The sequence below is a fragment of the Crocuta crocuta genome, unplaced genomic scaffold (assembly GCF_008692635.1).
Source record: "Crocuta crocuta isolate KB4526 unplaced genomic scaffold, BGI_CrCroc_1.0 scaffold118, whole genome shotgun sequence".
NCBI classification, from domain to species: Eukaryota; Metazoa; Chordata; class Mammalia; order Carnivora; family Hyaenidae; genus Crocuta; species Crocuta crocuta.
The window spans coordinates 14,248,993-14,269,028 of NW_027551558.1; the positions used below are offsets into that span (position 1 = coordinate 14,248,993).

General features: G+C 33.1%; 1 protein-coding gene across 3 annotated transcripts in view; it reads left to right on the forward strand.

The window, feature by feature from the left end:
• The window catches only part of FOXN2 (forkhead box N2), a 79,557-nt gene that overhangs the window by 31,535 nt on the left and 27,986 nt on the right, over positions 1 to 20,036 (forward strand). For all 3 annotated transcript variants that reach the window (XM_077749155.1, XM_077749154.1, XM_077749156.1), the window contains exon 2: positions 18,574 to 19,124. In XM_077749155.1, coding sequence (XP_077605281.1) covers positions 18,588 to 19,124 — 537 coding nt within the window. In that variant the 5' untranslated portion in view covers positions 18,574 to 18,587. The remainder of the gene's footprint in view (positions 1 to 18,573; positions 19,125 to 20,036) is intronic.

Here is a 20,036-nt window from a genome sequence, read left to right on the forward strand (position 1 = left end):
ATTTAGCATAAATATATTTATTTAGCATAAATATATTTTATTTCAGTAATTACACATAGAGGGTTAGTTGAGTCTTTTTTTAAATTTTTTTTTTTCATTTATTTTTGAGAGCGTGCAAGCAGGGGAGGGGTGAGGAGGGGGACAAAAGATCCCAAGCAGGCTCTGCACTGACAGCAGTGAGCCCAGGTGTCACCAGGTGCCCCAGAGGGTTAGTTGAGTCTTATTTAAAATGTATTTACTTTTAGGGGCGCCTGGGTGGCTCAGTCAATTGAGTCGGATTTCAGGTCAGGTCATGGTCACATGGTATATGAGTTTGAGCCCCGTGTCATCGGGCTCTGCACTTACGCTCAGAGCCTGGAGCCTGCTTCACATTCTGTGTCTCCCTCTCTCTCTGCTTCTCCCCTGCTTGCACACGTGCACAGTCTCTCTCTCTCTCAAAAATAAATAAACATTTAAAAAACTGACTTTTAATCATACTTTTAATTAATCATACTTTTGTGTTGTTTTTAGAATGACAAATCAGTATATTAGGGGCTCCTGGATGGCTCAGGCGGTTAAAGCACCAACTTGAGCTCAGGTCATGATCTCACCGTCTGTCGGGCTCTATGCTGACAGCTTGGAGCCTGGAGCCTGCTTTGTATTCTGTGTCTCCCTCTCTCTCTTGGCCCCTCTCTCACTAGCTCTCTCTCTCAAAAATAAAATAAAACATTCAATTTTTTAAAAAATCAATATATTGAATCAACTGATACAAAGTCCTGAGTTTTACTTTTGTTTTCCAAATTTGACATAGGGGACTGTTAGTAAGATATTTTCTGCGTTTCTTAAATTTATTTCCAATCATGGAATGTACTTTTAAAAGATGCTTATTTTCAGTGGAACCATAGTAGATTTACTGTATGGCTGACTAATTATGACTTATTTCAAAGCATTGAAAATCATTTCTACATAAATAAATTTTGATGACAAAGAATTATTTAAATGCCAACCAAATTTACCTTTGTCCTTTAGGACATTAGATCTGTTGACTTTCAGGTTTTTGTAACTTTGTTTCTTTCAACCTTACTTTTCTAGTGCTGTAAGTACAGAACTGTTAAAGAACCAAGGTGCTGTTTGGCTAACTGGTCACCATATGGTTTGTAGCATAGGTGATATTATTTCTAAGTCTAGATGACAAGGATATTTCCTTCCTTTAGTGATTACTTTTATTTTTTTAAGTTTCTGTGCTATCAGTGTTTTCTAGCTTAACATTTTCTTTTGGACACCACATTGATTATAGTCCCAAAGGTTGAGAAAAGATGGGTTTTCTAAGCTAGATTTACTCTAAAAGCTAATACTGTTTTTTTAGATTTCCCTATTATGTTCAATAATATGTAAAGTAAATTAGTGCTGTGTTTTAGATAGTAATAGAAGTTTTCAAGTCATTTTATTATCAATGTTAAAAATATATATTTTTTTACATTTATTTATTTTTGAGAGAGAGACACACACACAGTATGAGTGGGGGAGTGGCAGAGAGAAGGAGACAATCTGAAGCAGGCTCCAGGCTCAGAACAAGCTGTCAGCACAGAGCCCAGTGCAGGGCTTGAACTCACAAAGATCATGCCCTGAGCCGAAGTCGGATGCTCAACCTGTTGAGCCACCCAGGGGCGCCCCATGTTATCAACTTTTTAAAAAAATGTTTACGAGAACCAGCCATTTTCCTTATCAGAGAAAACAGTTTTCACTGAATTTAGATCTTTTGTGGTACTGCTTATTTGAATCAGTATTTATTTCTGTGTGTGTGAAAGGCAGGGTTAGGTACTAGCATTCATTTTTTAAGGAAAGGTGTTTGGTTTTTATATGGAAAAATACCAGATTTGTTTACTGTTTAGAAGCAAATGTGTTTCTTTTTTTTTTTTTAACTTATAAAGCAGTTGCTTCATTTTAACTTCCCCAAGAAACTGATGAACAACAGAGACACTTTTTTTTAAGAGACAAGTACTGCAGCAACATGTAGATACGGTATTTAAACCATGGTTTACACTGTGTACCTGGGCAAGTTAGGAAAGGAGAAAAGTGGATTCAGTGGAAGGTTACAACAGCAGTCATTCCCCCAGAGTTTAGTGTTTTCTCCTTTCTGCATGAGTTGGAGAAAGGTCTTTTCCTCCACTCAATTTTATTTCTTTTTTTTTACCCCATTTGAAAAACAGTTTCCCTATGAGACAAATCTTTGACCCTTTTGTATTCTGTATCCACCCCCACTTCCCGCTCTTTCTTGACTAGAAAATGCAGCTGCACACATTTTTTGTGTAGAGACAATGGATCACATGCTGTGTCACCTAAATCTATGACCAAGAGGCAGTTTTATCCCTGAGAGACCATAATGCTTCAGTTGTCCTGGATACATGACATCATGTAGCATTATAATCAAACACATGTCTTTTTTGCAGTACATTTGGTATTTGAGTCTACCTTCTAATCTCAATATTGGATTTTATAGGATGGACAGTATTTATAATAGAGAATCTTAAGCAAAATGAAAGTTTTATTATTATTTATTAAGAAGGATTAGGAGTTCCTTCCTTTTATATGTCTATTTTCTTTTTTACCTGAAGATTAATGATGTTACCAGGTATTTTGAGTTAATGGAATATCATTAAAGTTCTAGCGTTTGTTAGGTTTGTTATATAGTGCCTTGCATATAGTTTGTTCTCAATAAATGTTATACTTAATTTTTGCTCCCAGTGTGATAAATGAACAGGATATAATTGTTTTCCTTTTTTAAAAATGAAGAACTCTTAAAATTTAGAAAATAATTAGTATCTGTAAGTTGCTAAAATAGTTTATATTGAGCTCATAATAATAAGCTTATTGGGGCGCCTGGGTGGCTCAGTCTGTTTAAGCGGCTGACTTCAGCTCAGGTCATAATCTCATAGTTCGTGGGTTTGAGCCCCGCGTCGGGCTCTGTGCTGACGGCTAGCTCAGAGCCTGGAGTCTGTTTCAGATTCTGTATCTCCCTCTCTCTCTGACCCTCTCCTGCTCATGCTATCTCTCTCTCAGAAATAAATAAAAAACATTTTAAAAAAATAATATAATAATAAGCTTATTATACTGTTGAATAAATCCAGGAAACATAATGCTGTGACTTCCAACATTGAGAAAAGTTATTTTATTATTATTAATGAAAGTAGTTCACTCCCAAGGAGTTTGGAAATGAGGAAGGGAGACAGAAATTGAGTCGAAATTTCTTTTATGTATTTATCTTCATCAGAGACAAAGCTTAAATTACAGTGAAGAATTGAGGTAATTGCCAGGACATGCTAATAAAATCACAAACATTTTGGATTCCATGCTATGCCATACCTGTGGTAGATTTGGGTTTTTTTCTGTGGAAAACATTTAGTGATCTGAACTAAATGAATGACTATTACCCTTTGTTAGAGTTGTCTTAGCGCAAGTCAAATTTTTTTTTATAATTTTACTTTAAAGTAATTGGACGCGAAAGCCACAGATCTAAACTGGGGCCTACTCTTTGATTGCTCTTTTGACATTTGCAGGATTGTTTGATTTACTGATGACATTAAGTTATTGGTTGGAGGAAAGAAGGCAAAAGTTTCCTATGTCTTTAAGGCCATGTAAAAAGATAGAATTAGAAATTATGCATTTAATTAAATATAACTTAAAAATTATATTCATTTGCCATGTGCCTTATGAATTCACATGTTTAAAGTATTTATAATGAGACTGATTTTAAGTAGGAAGCTAGACTTGAAGAATGAAAATGATGAGAAACAACTATCTGTAGGCCAGATGCTGCCATATTGTTCCAGGTTAATCATCCCTTGTTTTAAGCATAGGGCTGACTGCAAGTCTTCATCAGGGTTTCCCTGTACAATTGCTCAAGTGTTGGTTTCATCTTCTTCCCGCTTCTAGTTCAACATAACAGATGGCATGGTTCCCCTTCTCTAATGTAGTAGAAGCTTTTAATAGCAAAATTGATTTTCCTCATTACCCTCTTTGGGTTTTCCTTTTTTTTTTTTTAATGAGGAACTCTTGAGATTTAGAAAATAATTAGTACTTGTAAACTGCTAAAATATTTTATGTTGATCTTATTATAATCTATGCTGTTGAATAAATGTAGAAAATATGCTAGGAAAAGAAATATTCAGTGATTAGCTGAGGGAGGAATGCAAAGAAAAAAATCAATAAATTTGCTTTGGGATATCAAGAATTGATTATATATTTTACTTTGATCTGAGTATATTTTGGTGCTTTTCTTTATTTCCTACTGAGAATTCTTAGGTAATATAATGGATTAAATAAATTTTTAATAATAAATTATTTTACAAATAATAGATTTAGAGCTTNTATAGGTAAGATAAAAAATTAAAATTGAAAACTGTAACATGAGGAGATTCAGTAATATAACTGAAAAGCACTTTTGGGCAGCCTGGGTGGCTCAGCAGATTAAGCTCCTGACTCTTGGTTTTTGGCAGATCATGATCTTGCAGTTAGTGAAATGTAGTCCTGCATCAGACTCTGCGCTGACAGCGTGGAGCCTGCTTGGGATTCTCTCCCTCGGCCTCTCCCGAAACTAAATAAATAAAACTTAAAAAAGGAAAAAAGAGGGGTGCTTGGGTGGCTTAGTCGGTTAAGCGTCCGACTTTCGCTTAGGTCATGATCTCGCGGTTCGTGGGTTCGAGCCCCGCATCGGGCTCTGTGCTGACTGCCAGCTCAGAGCCTGGAGCCTATTTCAGAGTCTGTGTCTCCCTCTCTCTCTGACCCTCCCCTGCTCACGCTGTCTCTCTCTCTCCTAGAAATAAATAAAAAATATTTTAAAAAAAAGGAAAGAAGAAAGAAAAGCACTTTTTTTTAGAAGTTTTAGACACATTATTAATAGAACTGAGTTAATTGCAATTATTCCTTATTTGCTATGGATCTATATTGCTAAAGTATACACTGAAAAACTTTCATATTCTTGAGAATTGCTGCACTGCAAGCTTGGTTTGGGGGTTTTAAGTAAATTTTATACTCATGAACCCATTTTTTATGAACCCATATTTTTAAAGGATTATAAATATGCTAAAATCACAATATTGTAAGTAATCTTCAAAGCAGAGATTATTATTTTGAATATTTTAACTTGATAAAAATTCTGTAACAGGATAGTAGATTCTGAATTAGTTGCATACAAATGAATGTACTATATATGTAGATATTTATATTTCTTTTTGTTTTGATTATAGCATATTTGCCACTATATTTTTTCTTCTTGTTTTGTCATTACTAGGAAAACTCAACATTTTTTTTTTACTTCAGAGGTAGTGTAGTTATTTAATATCAATTTTTTAACTCTTTTTTCGTGTGTGAAAATATTAGCATCAGGCAGATCTGTTAATAAAGGAACTTAGATGGAAACCAACTTGACAATAAACTATTTGTAATAAATAAATAAATAAATAAATAAAGGAACTTAGAGTTTTTGGAAGCCATTAATAACAAAATACTGAAATGTTCTAAAGTTTATATGGTTTAGGTTCTTTTAGATTATTTAAACTAGAATGATTTGAAGAAGAGTTCTGTCATGTAGTGTGGTTGGTAAAAAACTGATATAACATATGAAGTGCATGGACACAAATAGAATAAGGAAGTGAAAGTCGCAAAAGAACATGATGAAACTTATTGCAGCACTCTTCTGAGAAGTCCAGTGAGTAGCATTGGTCATAAAAGAGATCCCTCCTTAATATTAGCATGTTTTTTTTAATTTCCAAATTTCAACACATAAAGTATGGTTACTGATTTTATACCCAATTTTTTGTATTTGACAGATTTACCATTTATAAATGTACCTTAGAAAAAATTAATAATAATACCATCTCTGTAGCTAGTATTCATTGTGTACTTACAGATTTGTATATTTATATTCTCTTTTTTATTTTATATATAAAATATATTCTCTTTTATATTCTTTTTATATTTTCATGTAATTTGTAGAGTGACAGAGCTGGGATTTGAATCAAGGCAGTATCTCTTCACAGCTCACACTCTTAACTCTGCTTTACTGCCAGATGTGATTATAATATCAAGAACATATAATGGTTTAGGTTTTACTAATTTTTTAGAATATAAAATTGCTTATCCTTCACAATTTTAACTTCAGATATGCTACTGCCTCAAAGTTCGGTTAAATATCTTAGTATTACATGTATTAATTTCTTTCTGAAGGAAGAAGCCTTTCACTTTACAGTTAGGCCATGATTATTAGATTTTATGGTAAAATAGTAAACAACTACGGCAACAGACCTGTGAATATAGTAGGAGTAACTAAAAGATTTGTGGGTTTTTTCCTTTTTGAAGCTTCTTCAAAAGAGAGGTTATCCTGAATACTGTATATCTTTCACTTCTCTTTCTCTCTCTTTTATCCACACTGCTAGATGTAGAGATCTTGTGATTATAATCATAGCTAGTACATTCACTTTGGAATGTATTTAAATTCCTATATACACTTAGATACTTCTGACATTTTAGAATTGGTTTTATATATATATATATGTATATAAATTTCCTGTTTATCAGGAGGTTACTTATTTTGTATCCTCAACTATTAAACCACAAATAGACCAAAAGTGACTCTTAAATAGTTGGGGGAAAAATTACAAAGTTTATGCATTAGATTCATGCACCTTAAAGTGAACTCTACACTTACTGATGTTACTGTAATCTTATGAAATTCTAATAAAATTATTTTGGCATTCTAGTCTATAGTAGATAATGGTACTATAATTCCATGTTAATGATTTAGGAAATCTAAAATGCTTTGAAAACCAAAGTTTTCTCTTGGCCCATTTAGTAGCAAAACATGATCTGAATTGATGTAAAACTATTGATAGTCTTTATTTACTCTCTTCTTAGTGTGAATCTACATTTTGCTACAGAAATTTCCATGTGTTTTTTATGGAGTATTGCCTCAGACCTCACTGACACATCATACAACATGTCATTTTGCATTGTAGTTCCTTTCTAAAACAACAGAATATTCTGAATTCTCAAATATATCTGCCCTCAAGGATTTTAGATAAGGAATCAATCAGGTACAGTGAGTGTGGTACAAATGAGAACGAAGATTTAGAACTAAGAAGATTAATCCAGTAACTCGAGCATAGCAAGGTGAAGCCTTTTAGTGTTAACAGTATTTTTCAACTTAAATAATACATGGATCCCTTAAAAAAAATTATAGATCCCAATTTAAGAATCACTAACTTCAGTTCCTGAAGTAGTTTTTTAAATAAGTCTTTTATTTTCCCTTTGAAAATGGTTAAAGTACATTTTTATACTCTGACATAAAAGCACTGAATGAAAATTTGCAAAACTTTTGGCCCCCAGAATATATCCATGGGATACCTTGATTTGAGAAACACTGATAAAGTGGCAAATGGTCCTAAATACTTGAGCAGCCCTATAAATATTCTTTACCAAGTCTGTTTATAATGATGAACCTGAATCATAATTAAGATATCTTTCTCGTCTTTATTTATTCTTATTTGTTTAGAGAGAAAGTATGTGTGTGACTAGGGGAGAGAGGAGGAGCGAGAGAGAATCCCAAGCAGGCTCCACACTCAGCACAGAGGACAACATGGGGCTCAATCCCCCAACCATGGAATCATGACCCGAGCCAGAATCAAGAGTTGGATGCTCAACCAACTGAGCTACCTAGGCACTCCATCCTGTCTTAAAGAATATGATTTTGGGGCGCCTGGGTAGTTGTCGGTTAAGCATCCGTCTTCGGCTTCTGTCATGATCTCATGATTTGTGGGTTTGAGCCCTGCGTCAGGCCCTGTGCTGACAGCTAGCTCAGAGCCTGGAGCCTGTTTCGGATTCTATGTCTCCCTGTCTCTCTGACCTCCCCTACTCACGCTTCTCTCTCTCTCTCTCTCTCAGAAATAAATGAAACATTTTTTAAAATGATAAAAATAAATATGATTTTTAAAAGGGATGAGAAGAACCACCATCTTTTTAAAACATTATATATAATTATATATTTTTAAAAATTATATAATTATATATAATTTTTATATTTATATAATTATATATAATGTTTTTAAAAGAGGGTNTCCTTTTTATATATGGGTTATCTTTTTAATCCTCTCTCTCTCTCTCTCTATATATATATATATGCACAATTTTTTATAACATTTCCACCTCTGGGGAAATGTCTTCTACCTACTTCCAGTAGGGGATCACTATCATAATGAGCAACTTTTATTGATATAGGAGTGAGTCAGATTCCTCAAGTGTGTTGAGGCACAAGGAACTTAAAACAGTGCTCTTAAGATACAGGATAATGTAGGTTAGTGATATCGCCATCAGGAACTAATATAAACATGTTTCCAGTAGCATGGCAAACTAAGTACTTGGACCAGTCTTTCTACTGACAACAACTTAAAATGCTGGCTAAAATGCATCAGTGCTCTGGCACAAAAGTAAAGAATTTTTAGACTAAGCACTAATTGGAAACCTAGTGAGGTAACCTGAGTGGTGAAGTGGCTGTTGCCTTGAGAGTATTTACCAAATCAAATGAGTTTCTGTTTTCTTAGCCTTGTGGAGCTCAGGGATCAGGAAGCAAAGCCCCAACTTGCCAAGTTAAAACACCTAGCAGGAAATAGTCTTCCCCATTACTGTAGAGCTCCAAAATGCTAGCTCTAGGGATTCTTTCCCTTCATATTCTTAGAGATGACAAAGAAGATTATTTTGTAGAGTGTTGATGCTAACAGGAAAAATAATATCTCTACTGAAAATTTGGTAACTAGCTATCACGCAGGTTTGCAGCCTGAATTCATGCTAAACCTCAAGCTAAGAATTTAAAATGATTCTGGATTGTTACTACTCCCAGGAATCAGACAGAAGCAACACAAATCATCAACATCAGAGAGTTGCTTTTGATGAAGTTCTAATGAAAATGAATGGCTTTTAATAAAAATTTACAAACCATGTAAGGAAACAAAGCATAATATTATAAGAGAATCAGCAGAATCAGACTTGTCAGTAGTTCACAGCTTGGAATTATCAGATGCAAAATATAAAATTAGTATATTTAATATGTTCAATGACAGGTTAAAATGAGGAAAAGAGCAAGCATTTTGTAAAGAATCACTGGTTCTAGAAATAAAAATATATAGTAATTGAAATTAAGATTCAAAAGATAGATCAAAGTAAGGAGATCCCATTGAGGAAAAATTGATACAATGAAAGATTTACATCCGAAGAAATCCAGAATTTTTTAAGAGAAAACAGAGCACCTTAAGGAATATCCAGTTTCAATAACAATAATGGAAGTAGAAGGCCATGAAATGATATACTCAGTTTAAATAAATCTAACAATTATGACCTGACCTGGAATTCTTTAGCTAGGAAAAATATCTTTCATAAACAAGGACAAAATAAAGACATATTCAGGTAAATAAAATCTGAAAGTTCAAAAGTAGACCACTCTTTACATAAAAGGAAAATGGTCATAGCAAGTATGAGATTCAAGAAGAAATAATCAGAGTGTTAAGTATATAGGTAAATTAATAAAAATTATAAGTGATATTATTTATTAGTATTATTGACTATAAATGATAAAAGCTAGAACTAAAGTACCAGTTATTTTAGTTACTTACTAAATACCAGTTATTTTATAAACGAGGGAGGAGGCAATTGAAGCTAGTATTCAAAAGTTCTTTTTATTACAAGAAGATTAAAGGTGACTTTGGATTTTGATAAGTATGCGTGGTAAATATTTTAAGGTAACAATTTAGTAATAGAAATAAATATAGAACTTCTAAACTAATAGATGGTAAAAAGCAGAACCAGGAAAAAAATTAAAAAGGCAAATGAGAGAGAGAGAAACAGAGAACACTAAATAAGGTCTTAGAAGTAAATATAAATATATCTACACCTTATATTTAAAATGTATAGCTCTATGGGGTTTAAAATAAATTACAAGGAAACAAAAGGAAAAAATGTTGAAAGTAAAATGATGGAAAAAGATATACAAGGTAAATATTAGTGGAAAGAAAGCTGGCATATCATTTAAAATAGATGTTAAAACTAATAGAATTACTAAAGAAAAATAATTGATGTGAAATGGTAAATATTTTCATTTTTCCAGGAATAATAGAAGCTTTAAATGTGTATGCAGCTAAATAAATGTAACCACAAAAAAAGCAAAATTAACAGAACTACCAGGAAAAATGGACTAACTTCACCAGTATAATGGGATATTGTAATATATCTGCCTTAGTATTTGATAAAGAAAGCAGCATTCCTCCCCACCCTAATTGGTGCAAATATAGAAGATTTTAACAAGCTTAATCCAGTGGACATCTCTTTTATCCAGTCACTGGAAACCTCAGCCGAATCATGAAAATCAACCACATACTGGGCCAAACAAGTTTCAGTAAATTTTAAAAGATTAGTATCCTAAGGACCATTTTGGTTAGAAATCAGTAAGAGAAAAAATCATATGGCAGTTAAGAAACATTCTTCTAAAAAGCTCATGAATGAAAGAAAAAAAGTTAGTAGAATTTGAACTGCTTTTTGTCTGGGAGAATTTAGGTCATCCCTCAAGTTTGCTTGTAGCAAACACAAACCCTGAGAAATGGCCCACGTAAGACCTTTTCTTCTCGTCATACCCAGTAAGAATGTTCAGTGATTCCAATGGCAGATTGGTTCTCCCAACAGGAAGGATACCTTTAAAAAAAAAAATTTTTTTTTAATGTTTATTTACTTTGGAGAGAGAGAGAGACATAGTCTAAGTGGAGGAGGGGCAAAGAGAGAGGGAGATGCAGATTCCGAAGCAGGCTCCAGGCTCTGAGCTGCCAGCACAGAGCCTGATGCAGGGCTCGAACCCACAGACCGTGAGATGTGACCTGAGCCAAAGGTGGACGCCCAACTGACAGAGCCACCCAGGGGCCCCAGGATAAAATGTTTAATAAAGGTACTTGGAAAAATTGTGGAGCCCTATGTATAAGGTGAAATTGAATAAAAAACAGATATGCATTTTGGGTGAATTGAAGACTTAAATATAAAAGGCAAAAACTGTAAAACTTTTAGAAGACAATATAGGATAAAACTTACATGAATTTAATGTAGGGAAGGAATTCTTAAATGAGAAACTACAGTAACCATAAAGGAAAGGGTTAACTCTGCCATATTATTCATAGGCAACTAATAAATAGACTAAAAAGACAAACCATCTACTAAGGAAAGATATTTACATCACATATAGTATTCAAACAGTATAAATGACTTAGACAATTCATAGGTTTCTTATATACAGGTAGGTTTCTCTTGTTACCTACAAGTACAGCATTTCTAAGAAAGGAAGCCAAAATGATGTGGAATGAAGAAGCAATTACCATTAATATATATGGAAGAAATTTTGAACATTCCCACACCCCAAAAATAACCTCTCATAGGCTTTTTGGATACCTTAGGACACATATTGCCAAAGACACAATTTATCCTTCCTGTTGGGAGAACCAGTCTGCCATTGGAATCACTGCACAAAATAAATTCAGAGAGCACAGAAGCCCACAGGTACGGTTCAAAGCTATGGCAGCTTGATGCTGAAGTGCTAGGTATGATTCCCCTGGGGAAGGAGCTTGGCAGTGCCACTCTCCCTGCTCGAGGTGTGGGCCATCTCTCTAATGCACACTTCAGAACAAACACTGAATGCTATTTTCACTTTTTGCCTTTTCCTAAAAGGGAAAATCCTCTTTGACAGGTACTAATGTAGGTCTTTTGTAGAAGCAAAGTGGTATAATAAAAACTTTGAAAAGTGAGGAATACCTGCATATTCTACTCCCATTACTAATCTGGGAAATGCAATTTAAAACACAAGGAGGTGAAATTTCATAGATGTCATCAGGTTGGCCAAAAATTTTGATGGGTATATGGAGCAAACAGAGTACACCTATGTTCCTGGTAGCAATTTGTCATGACCAGCTAGAGTTGAAGAGAAGACTACTCTGTGACCCAATAATTCTACTCAGTATATTCTGCATTTAGTTGTGTACCCCAGAAAAGTTCTTGGCAGTTGTATCCAGGAGATGTAAACAAGGATATCCATAACAATGCTACTTGTAATAGCCTCAAACATAAATAATTGTCCTCGAGTATAATAAATTTTGGTTATTGATAAAGTAGAATACAAGTCATCTGTAAAAATAAATTACTGCTGCAATAACGTTAATGAATTTGGTGGGGAGAGGGACAAGTTTCAGTACAATTAAGTTTTATATGACATTTAAAAAATACAGAGGGCTAAATAATATTTAGGGATGCTAACATGGTAAAACTATGAAGAAAAAATGTTTTTGTTTGCCAACTCTTTGATATGGTCAATTAAAAACATGGACAAATGTCCAAAAAAGCTATGTGGTAATAACCAACATTTTGTATTTAGGAGATTTCTTAGTTATTTTGGGCAAAAGAGCTATCAATATAATACCCCTAATACCAGGGTAATACTGAAAATTCTGTACCTTAGTTTCCCTTTAAGCTCTGTCAAGCCTTTCCTCTAGACCATTGTTCATACTCATCTAAACAAAAATGATCTCCCCTAACCTTTTGGGAAATGATCCAAGAATTCCAGCATGGAGTTTTATTTTACTTGTCCCAGAGTAGAATAGCACTGTAATATTGAACATAACATGGAACTATACAGGTCTCTATTAGTTATCTTTGAAAAATGCATGAATTGTACAGTGTGAAAAAATTATACATTTTAATCCTGAGCTCTCTTCTCAAGATCCTGCCATGGCCATATACAGTGAACCTTGAGGCAGAGGTTGCAGAGTGATTGTTCTGGGCTTGTTTGAACTCTCCACTTTTAATTCTTCTCTAAAGATATGCAATTTTTTCCTGAAACATAGAAGATTTGGAGTCTTAATACAAATGTGTAATTGGCAAAATTTTCTTGTACATTTACCTACTTTTTTGGTAGCAGTGTCTTTTAGGAATTGGTTTATTAGCGGATGTATTCATTACTTTGGTTATGCTACTTCACTCCTGAGAAATTAGAGTACATTTTTCAAACCCCACATCATAGCCTTTTGACCCTAAGTACTTATTTTGAGTGACATTTATTATGTTTAACAATTATGTATGGTTTGTTGAAGTATTGTTTTTAAAAGATTAATGAAAGGAAATGTTACATCACTAGCCCAGATTTCCTTGTATTTCTTTACTTGTTCTACTTTATAAAGCAAACTTCCATGCTCATTATTAATGACCTGTTACTGAATGGTTTCAGTTCATTTTAAGAAGCACTTTCTCATAGAACTAGAATTATCCAAACAAAACTAAAAGCTTTTTAGAAAAATTTTGGTGTGAAATATATAGGTCTTTCTGTTGTAATATTATGTATTATGTATTTGTGAAAACACTAATATATTGTGCCACCTGATGGGTCAACTCACCTAAAAGTATGAAGCTTTATAACCAGAAAACTAACAAAAACAAATCTTAATAAGTATATTAGAATACTTTTAAAGATATATTAAACTTACTACAAAAAAGAAACACTACAAGTTAGGATTAAAAAGAAAAAAAGATGAAAATAGCCTGATGGAAAGGCACGCAAGGAAGAGTGGAAGCTACAGGGTTATGGAGGCCAGGGTAAAATGCATAAAAATTTGGAGAGAAGAGCTCATTAACACTTCTAAGAAAATGCATGTGGCCGAACTGTGCTAGGAGGAAGAACATGGGTTGAATGAGAATTGTGTACAATACTGCATTTTCAGCAGCTTGCAGCTTTCCACTATGTTAGCCTATTTTGGGTTCAGCTGTTATTTCTTAGTATTGCAAAATCATAGGCTGGTAAAAATCACAAGCTAACGTGATTTTCACATTGTACTAAAATCTTTTCCCTATTTACTAGTGAGCTAATTTGTTTTACAGAAAAGCTTGGCAATAGAATAGGCTGTATTGAATTTAAGAAGTGGCTTCTGTTTTTGACTTGAGGCCTTTGATATGTCCATGACCTTTTTGTGATTTGATTTTTTGTGAAGTGGAAATATTGTAACTAAAACAAATCTAGCACAACCTTTTCCCCCTTGAGTGTATTTTAATTTTTTTAATATAAAATAATAAACACATTAAAGGAAAACTGGAAAAAGGAAAAAAATTATCGAGTTAACAATATAAGCCACTATTAGTTTTTTATGTATTTTTACTTTTTCATGTTTTTAATAAGTTTTTTGTTTACTTCATAGTCTTCAAGAAAATCATTTTTAATGACTAAATTTTAGATTGAATAGATGTATTTCATTTAGCTATTTCTCTATAATAAAATGTGTAAGTTCTTATTATCTTTAACAGTTCTTCAATAATGTGTGTGTGTGTGTAATAGAGGAGGAGAGGGAGAGAATCTTTTTTTCCTATGGAGGATTATTTCACTGAAGTGACTCATAAGTGGAATTATTAGGTCAAAGAATATGACTTTTTTATTTGAAGTATAGTTGACATATAATATTAAGCTAGTTTCAAGTATACAACATAGTGATTCAGAATTACATACATTACAAAATGCTCATCACAATAAGTATATTTCAGTGTTATTGACTGTATTATATTCCCAGTGCTGTACTTTTCATCCTTGTGACTTATTTATTTTATAATTGGAAGTTTGTATTTTTTCATCCCTTTTACACATTTTACCCATCCCTCCCATATTCTTCCTTTTAGTACCACCAGTTCTTCATATTTGTGAGTCTGCTTCTCTCTTTATTGATGTTTGTTTGTTTTGTTTTTTAGATTTCACATGTAAGTAAAATCATATGGTATTTGTCTTTCTCTGTCTAGCTTATTTCACTTAGCATAATACCCTCTAGGTCCATTCGTGTTGTCACGAACAGCAAGATTTCATTCCTTTTTATGGCTGAGTAATATTCAGTTGCATACAAGTACCATATCTTATTTATTTATCCATTGTATGGTACTTCTATTTTTAATTTTTCGAGAAACCTCCCTACTATTTTCCACAGTGGCTGTACCAATTTATATCTTACCAGTAGTGCATGAGAGTTCCCTTTTCTCCATGTCCTCACCAATACTTGTTATTTCTTATCTTGCTGATACTAGCCATTCTAGCTGGTATAAAATATACCTCATTCTGGTTCTCTATTTTTTTGTTTCTGAGAGAGAGAGAAAAAGAGTGCACAAGCAGGGGGAGGGGCAGAGAGAGAGGGAGACAGAGGACCCGAAACAGGCTCTTTGCTGACGACAGCAGAGAGCCTGATGTTGTTCTTGAACTCACCAACTCTGAGTTCATGACCTGATCTGAAGTCTGATGCTTAACCAACTGAGCCACCCAGATGCCCCTCTCAGTCCGGTTCTGATTTGCATTTTCCTCATGGTTAGTAATGGACGTTTTTTCATGTGTCTGTTGTCTATCTGATTGTCTTTGGGAAAATGTTCAGGTCATCTGCCCATTTTTAATTGGATTATTTGTGTTTGTTTGTGGTGTTTTGTTTTTGTTGTTTTTTTTTTTGGTGTTTAATTGTAAGGGTTCTTTATATTTTTTTGGATATTTAACCCCTTAAGGTATATATCACTTGCAAAGATTTTCTCCCTTCCAATGAGTTGCCTTTTCATCTTGTTTATGGTTTCCTTTACTGTGCAAAAGCTTTCTAGGTGTATATAATACCAATTGTTTGTTTTTGCTTCTATTTCCCTTGCTTGAGGAGACAGATCCAGAAAAATCTTACTGTAGTTGATATCCAAGAGGTTACTGACTGTTTTTGTTTTAGTTTTCTGGTTTCAGGTCTTAACATTTAAGTTTTTAACCCATTTTGAGCTTATTTTTGTGAATGGTTTAAGAAAGTGGTCCAGTTTCATTCTTTTGCTTGTAACTGTCCAGTTTTCCCAGCAGCATTTATCGAAGAGGCTGTTCTTTTCCTCATTGTATGTTCTTGTCTCCTTTTTCTTAGATTAATTGACTATATATGTGTGGGTTTATTGCTGGGCTCTCAATTCTGTTCTATTGATGTATGAATTATTGGGTCAAAGATCATTTTTAATGATTCTTGGTACAATATTGCCTATTAGCATTCTAAAATGGCACTAGGTCCTTGCCCCAAATCATGTATTAAATATTTTTTTAAACCATTGCTAATTTGGGCAAAAGTAGATATTGTTATCACTAATATTTGTGCTTACTGCATGCCAAGTACTGTGCTAAATGTTATTATACATGTTATCAATTGCTTTGCATTTCTTTATTAGTGAAATTATATATTTTCCAATATGTTTGCTATTTATATATTTGATTTGTGAGAAAAGATCCTTTGCCTGTTTTTATGATGGATTTAGTATTCTAAGTGGATGGTGTCCTGAATGGTTTCAGTTTTCTGATTGTTACCAATTAGGATGTTTTCTAGCATTAAGGATTTTCTTCTAAAATAAATTAATTCTTAAAGGCAGGTACAGAGTAAACATATATGTTGACTATAAGTTCATTTCAGTTTGAAATAATTATAATTTGAATGCCTGTTCTTGCTCAACGTTTTGTTAAGATTCATTGGGAATACAAAAGTAAAAAAAAAAAAATACACATTATGGGATTCATAGCTGAAAGGCCATACACAGAAATGAGTAGCAGTGCAGAGTAAGTAGAGATTATAAAGCCCACAGCATAGTATCTATATATGTTAGCTACTGATACGTGGTACTCTCTGATTTCTATATGTAAGTGGAGATAAACGGAGATATAGGTGAAAGGTAAAAGTTAGAACATTGGAAATTAGTCATTCCTTTTTTTGAACATTGAGTGCTGAGAGTCTTTTTTTTTTTTTTTTTAAAGGAAGCAAGACATTCTTCAACCAGTGAATTCTCCTTCATCACATTTTTGAAATTCTCTATGGGTAGAGAGACTTAGGTGGTAAAGTGAATAACTTGGTCAGCTACATAGGACAGGATGTCATCTCTGAAATATAGTGTGTGCATGTATGCACAGATGTGTGTTATGTTGATGACTGTGTGGCTTACATAATTGATTGAAATAGAAACCATATTTGTTACAATTTGATCTTTTCATTTTAAAATTTTCTTGGTATGTCAAGTTATAGATATAGGTATAAGCAAGAAAGATAAGAACTGGGTATGAGGAGAACAATAATGGGATTTAAAATGGATAGGATTCGGTCATTGATATTCACAGGTTATGTGTATGCATTGTTACCAGGATAATGTAGTAATCAGAGTTTTGGTTCTGAAGTCAACCTGTCTGGTTTAAATTCTGTTGTTTCCATTTACTAATCAGGTAAGCTAAAACAGGATGCTTAATCTGAATCATTTTCCTCATTTATAAAATTGGGTTAATAATAGTGCCTACTTTATAGAGAAGTTTAATTGATGGTTAATTGAGATATAGTTTGTGGTGTTTAGCACAGTGTCCCCCAGAATATTAGCTGTTGCTGTTGATAATTAAGTGCTTTGAGACTACATCTAATAGTAGCTACTAGAATCCAGATAGGACTGTTATTGTAAAATCAACTGTCTTTCTTAATTCTTGGTGTACCTGCCAGCATTGTTCTAAGTAAAATAAAACTCTGGAGGTACCTCTCTTATTTCAGTTATATAAGTATAAGTAGATAGAATTGGAAGACATAGAAGGTTTTTCACTGAATTCATAAGTAGGGTACCTTTATGAACCATTGAAAATGAATTAAATAGCACATTAGTTCTATCACTTTTCTCTTTGGTCAGTTATTCTCCCATAATAAGTTTTTTGTATTGAAGTTATGTTTCAAAAGCAAAACAAAAGACATTTGAGAATATAGAAATAAAAAAAGGGTAGTTTAGAAATATCTTTTTTTCTTCTCCTTGAAAATACAGTTATAATTCAAATTTTACTTCAAGAATGTCAGCCTTTCAGTGTCAGTACTTGACAAGATGATACCAAATTCAGTTAAAAATATTGGAATGTATAGAAGAAATAATAAATTAATAGTAAATATAATTTGCTGATAATGAATTTAGTAAATAAGAAATGTTATCTTTTAAGTATGCTATACTATAAAAATATTAGAAATTCTTTAGCTCTTTATAGTAAATATTTCAGATTGAGGAAAGGATTTATTTGGAATTATTGTATAAGCAATGTTTTAAATTTGGTTATTTTCTGTATTGAGCCATATGTATCACTATTATAATAGATCATATATTCTTAAAATGCATAGATTATAAAGTCTTACAATTCAAAGAAAGTCGGCTCATTTTTTTATAATAATAAGCATTAGCATTAGGCTATAGCTGTAGGCTAGGGACTTTAGTAAGTATTCAAAATTATTTAACTTTCTTAATGTCACTCATACATACGGTGTTTTAATACAATATTTTATTTACAGTCATTTCTAATAGCATGAAATAAGTTCTGTTCCTTGTATTTTAATCCTTAATGTCTTTGTTACACAAATGTTGTGCTTAAATATTATGTGGGATAATTGCAAAGTTTCTGATTTTAGTAATATTGAAATATGTATTTTCTTTTTCCATGAGCCTAAAACTCTTAAGTATTATATTGATTGACAGTTGTTTCCTTTATTACAGAACTATAAGAGTAAATGGGTCCAGTAATTGGAATGACTCCAGAAAAGAGAGCTGAAACTCCAGGAGCTGAAAAGGTTGCAGGATTAAGCCAAATTTACAAAATGGGAAGCTTGCCTGAAGCTGTTGATGCTGCCAGGCCTAAGGCCACTCTAGTGGACAGTGAGTCAGCAGATGATGAACTCACAAACTTGAACTGGCTTCATGAAAGTACTAATCTTCTAACAAACTTCAGCTTTGGAAGTGAAGGTCTTCCAATTGTTAATCCATTGTATGACATAGAGGGAGACGATGTGCCATCCTTAGGACCATCTTGCTATCCAAACCCAGAAAAAAAATCAGCAACTTCAAAGCCCCCATATTCCTTTAGTCTTCTCATTTACATGGCTATTGAACACTCTCCAAATAAATGTTTGCCTGTCAAAGAAATTTATAGCTGGATTTTGGACCGCTTCCCATATTTTGCCACTGCACCAACAGGCTGGAAGAATTCTGTTCGACATAATCTGTCCCTGAATAAATGTTTTCAGAAAGTGGAAAGAAGCCATGGCAAGGTCAGTGTTTATGAACATTGCTTTATTTGGGCAGGTGGGGGAGAATTAACATAGAGACCTTAAAAGATGGGGAAATTAAAGGAATATATATATGTGTATATCTTTAATTTGTCACAGTCTACCTTCAAATCATATTACCATTAGCCTTTGACAGAGAAGTTGACTAATCCTTAACATTTCTTATAGTTCAAATCTTATAGCAATGAATTTATAAAAAAAATTTTTGTGGAAGGTGGGTATTCTAGGTTAACAGGTTTTTTGTTTTTTGTTTTTGTTTTTGTTTTTGTTTTTGTTTTTGTTTTTCTTTAAGTGCCCTAAAGATGTTACTGTCCTGTCTTCTGGTGTGTATAGTTTCTGATGAGAAGTCTGCTGCCATTCTTATCTTTGTTCCTTTGTAATATTTCTTTTTTCTTTTTGTTTTTCTGTCTGTCTTTAAGACTTTTTTCTTTATATCTCTACTTTTTCAACAGTTTGACTCTGATGCACCTAGATGTATTTTTCTTTATTTTCATCCTGCTTTGGTTTTTCAAAGGTTCTTGGATCTGTGATTTTTATTGGTTATTGTCATTATCAGATCTGTCATTTATTAAATTTAGAAAAGTTTGGCTCATTATCTCTAAATATTTCCTGTGGCTCACTTCCCACTTCTGGGACTCCAAGTAAAAATATATTAGACCATTTCCTCATTCTCACCTCTTGGTTACTTTGCCCCAGTTCATACTCTTTTCTCTCTTTGTTTCAGTTTGGATAATTTCTTTTTATAGGTCTAGTCTTACCTTTGTTGTGATCATTCTGCAGATAAGTCTGAAAAGGACTTCTGCATATTTTTCATTTCTAGCGTTTCTATTTGCCTTTTTATTTTTTTATGTTTTTTTTTTTTTTTTTGTTGTTTTATATAGGTTTGTGTGGTGT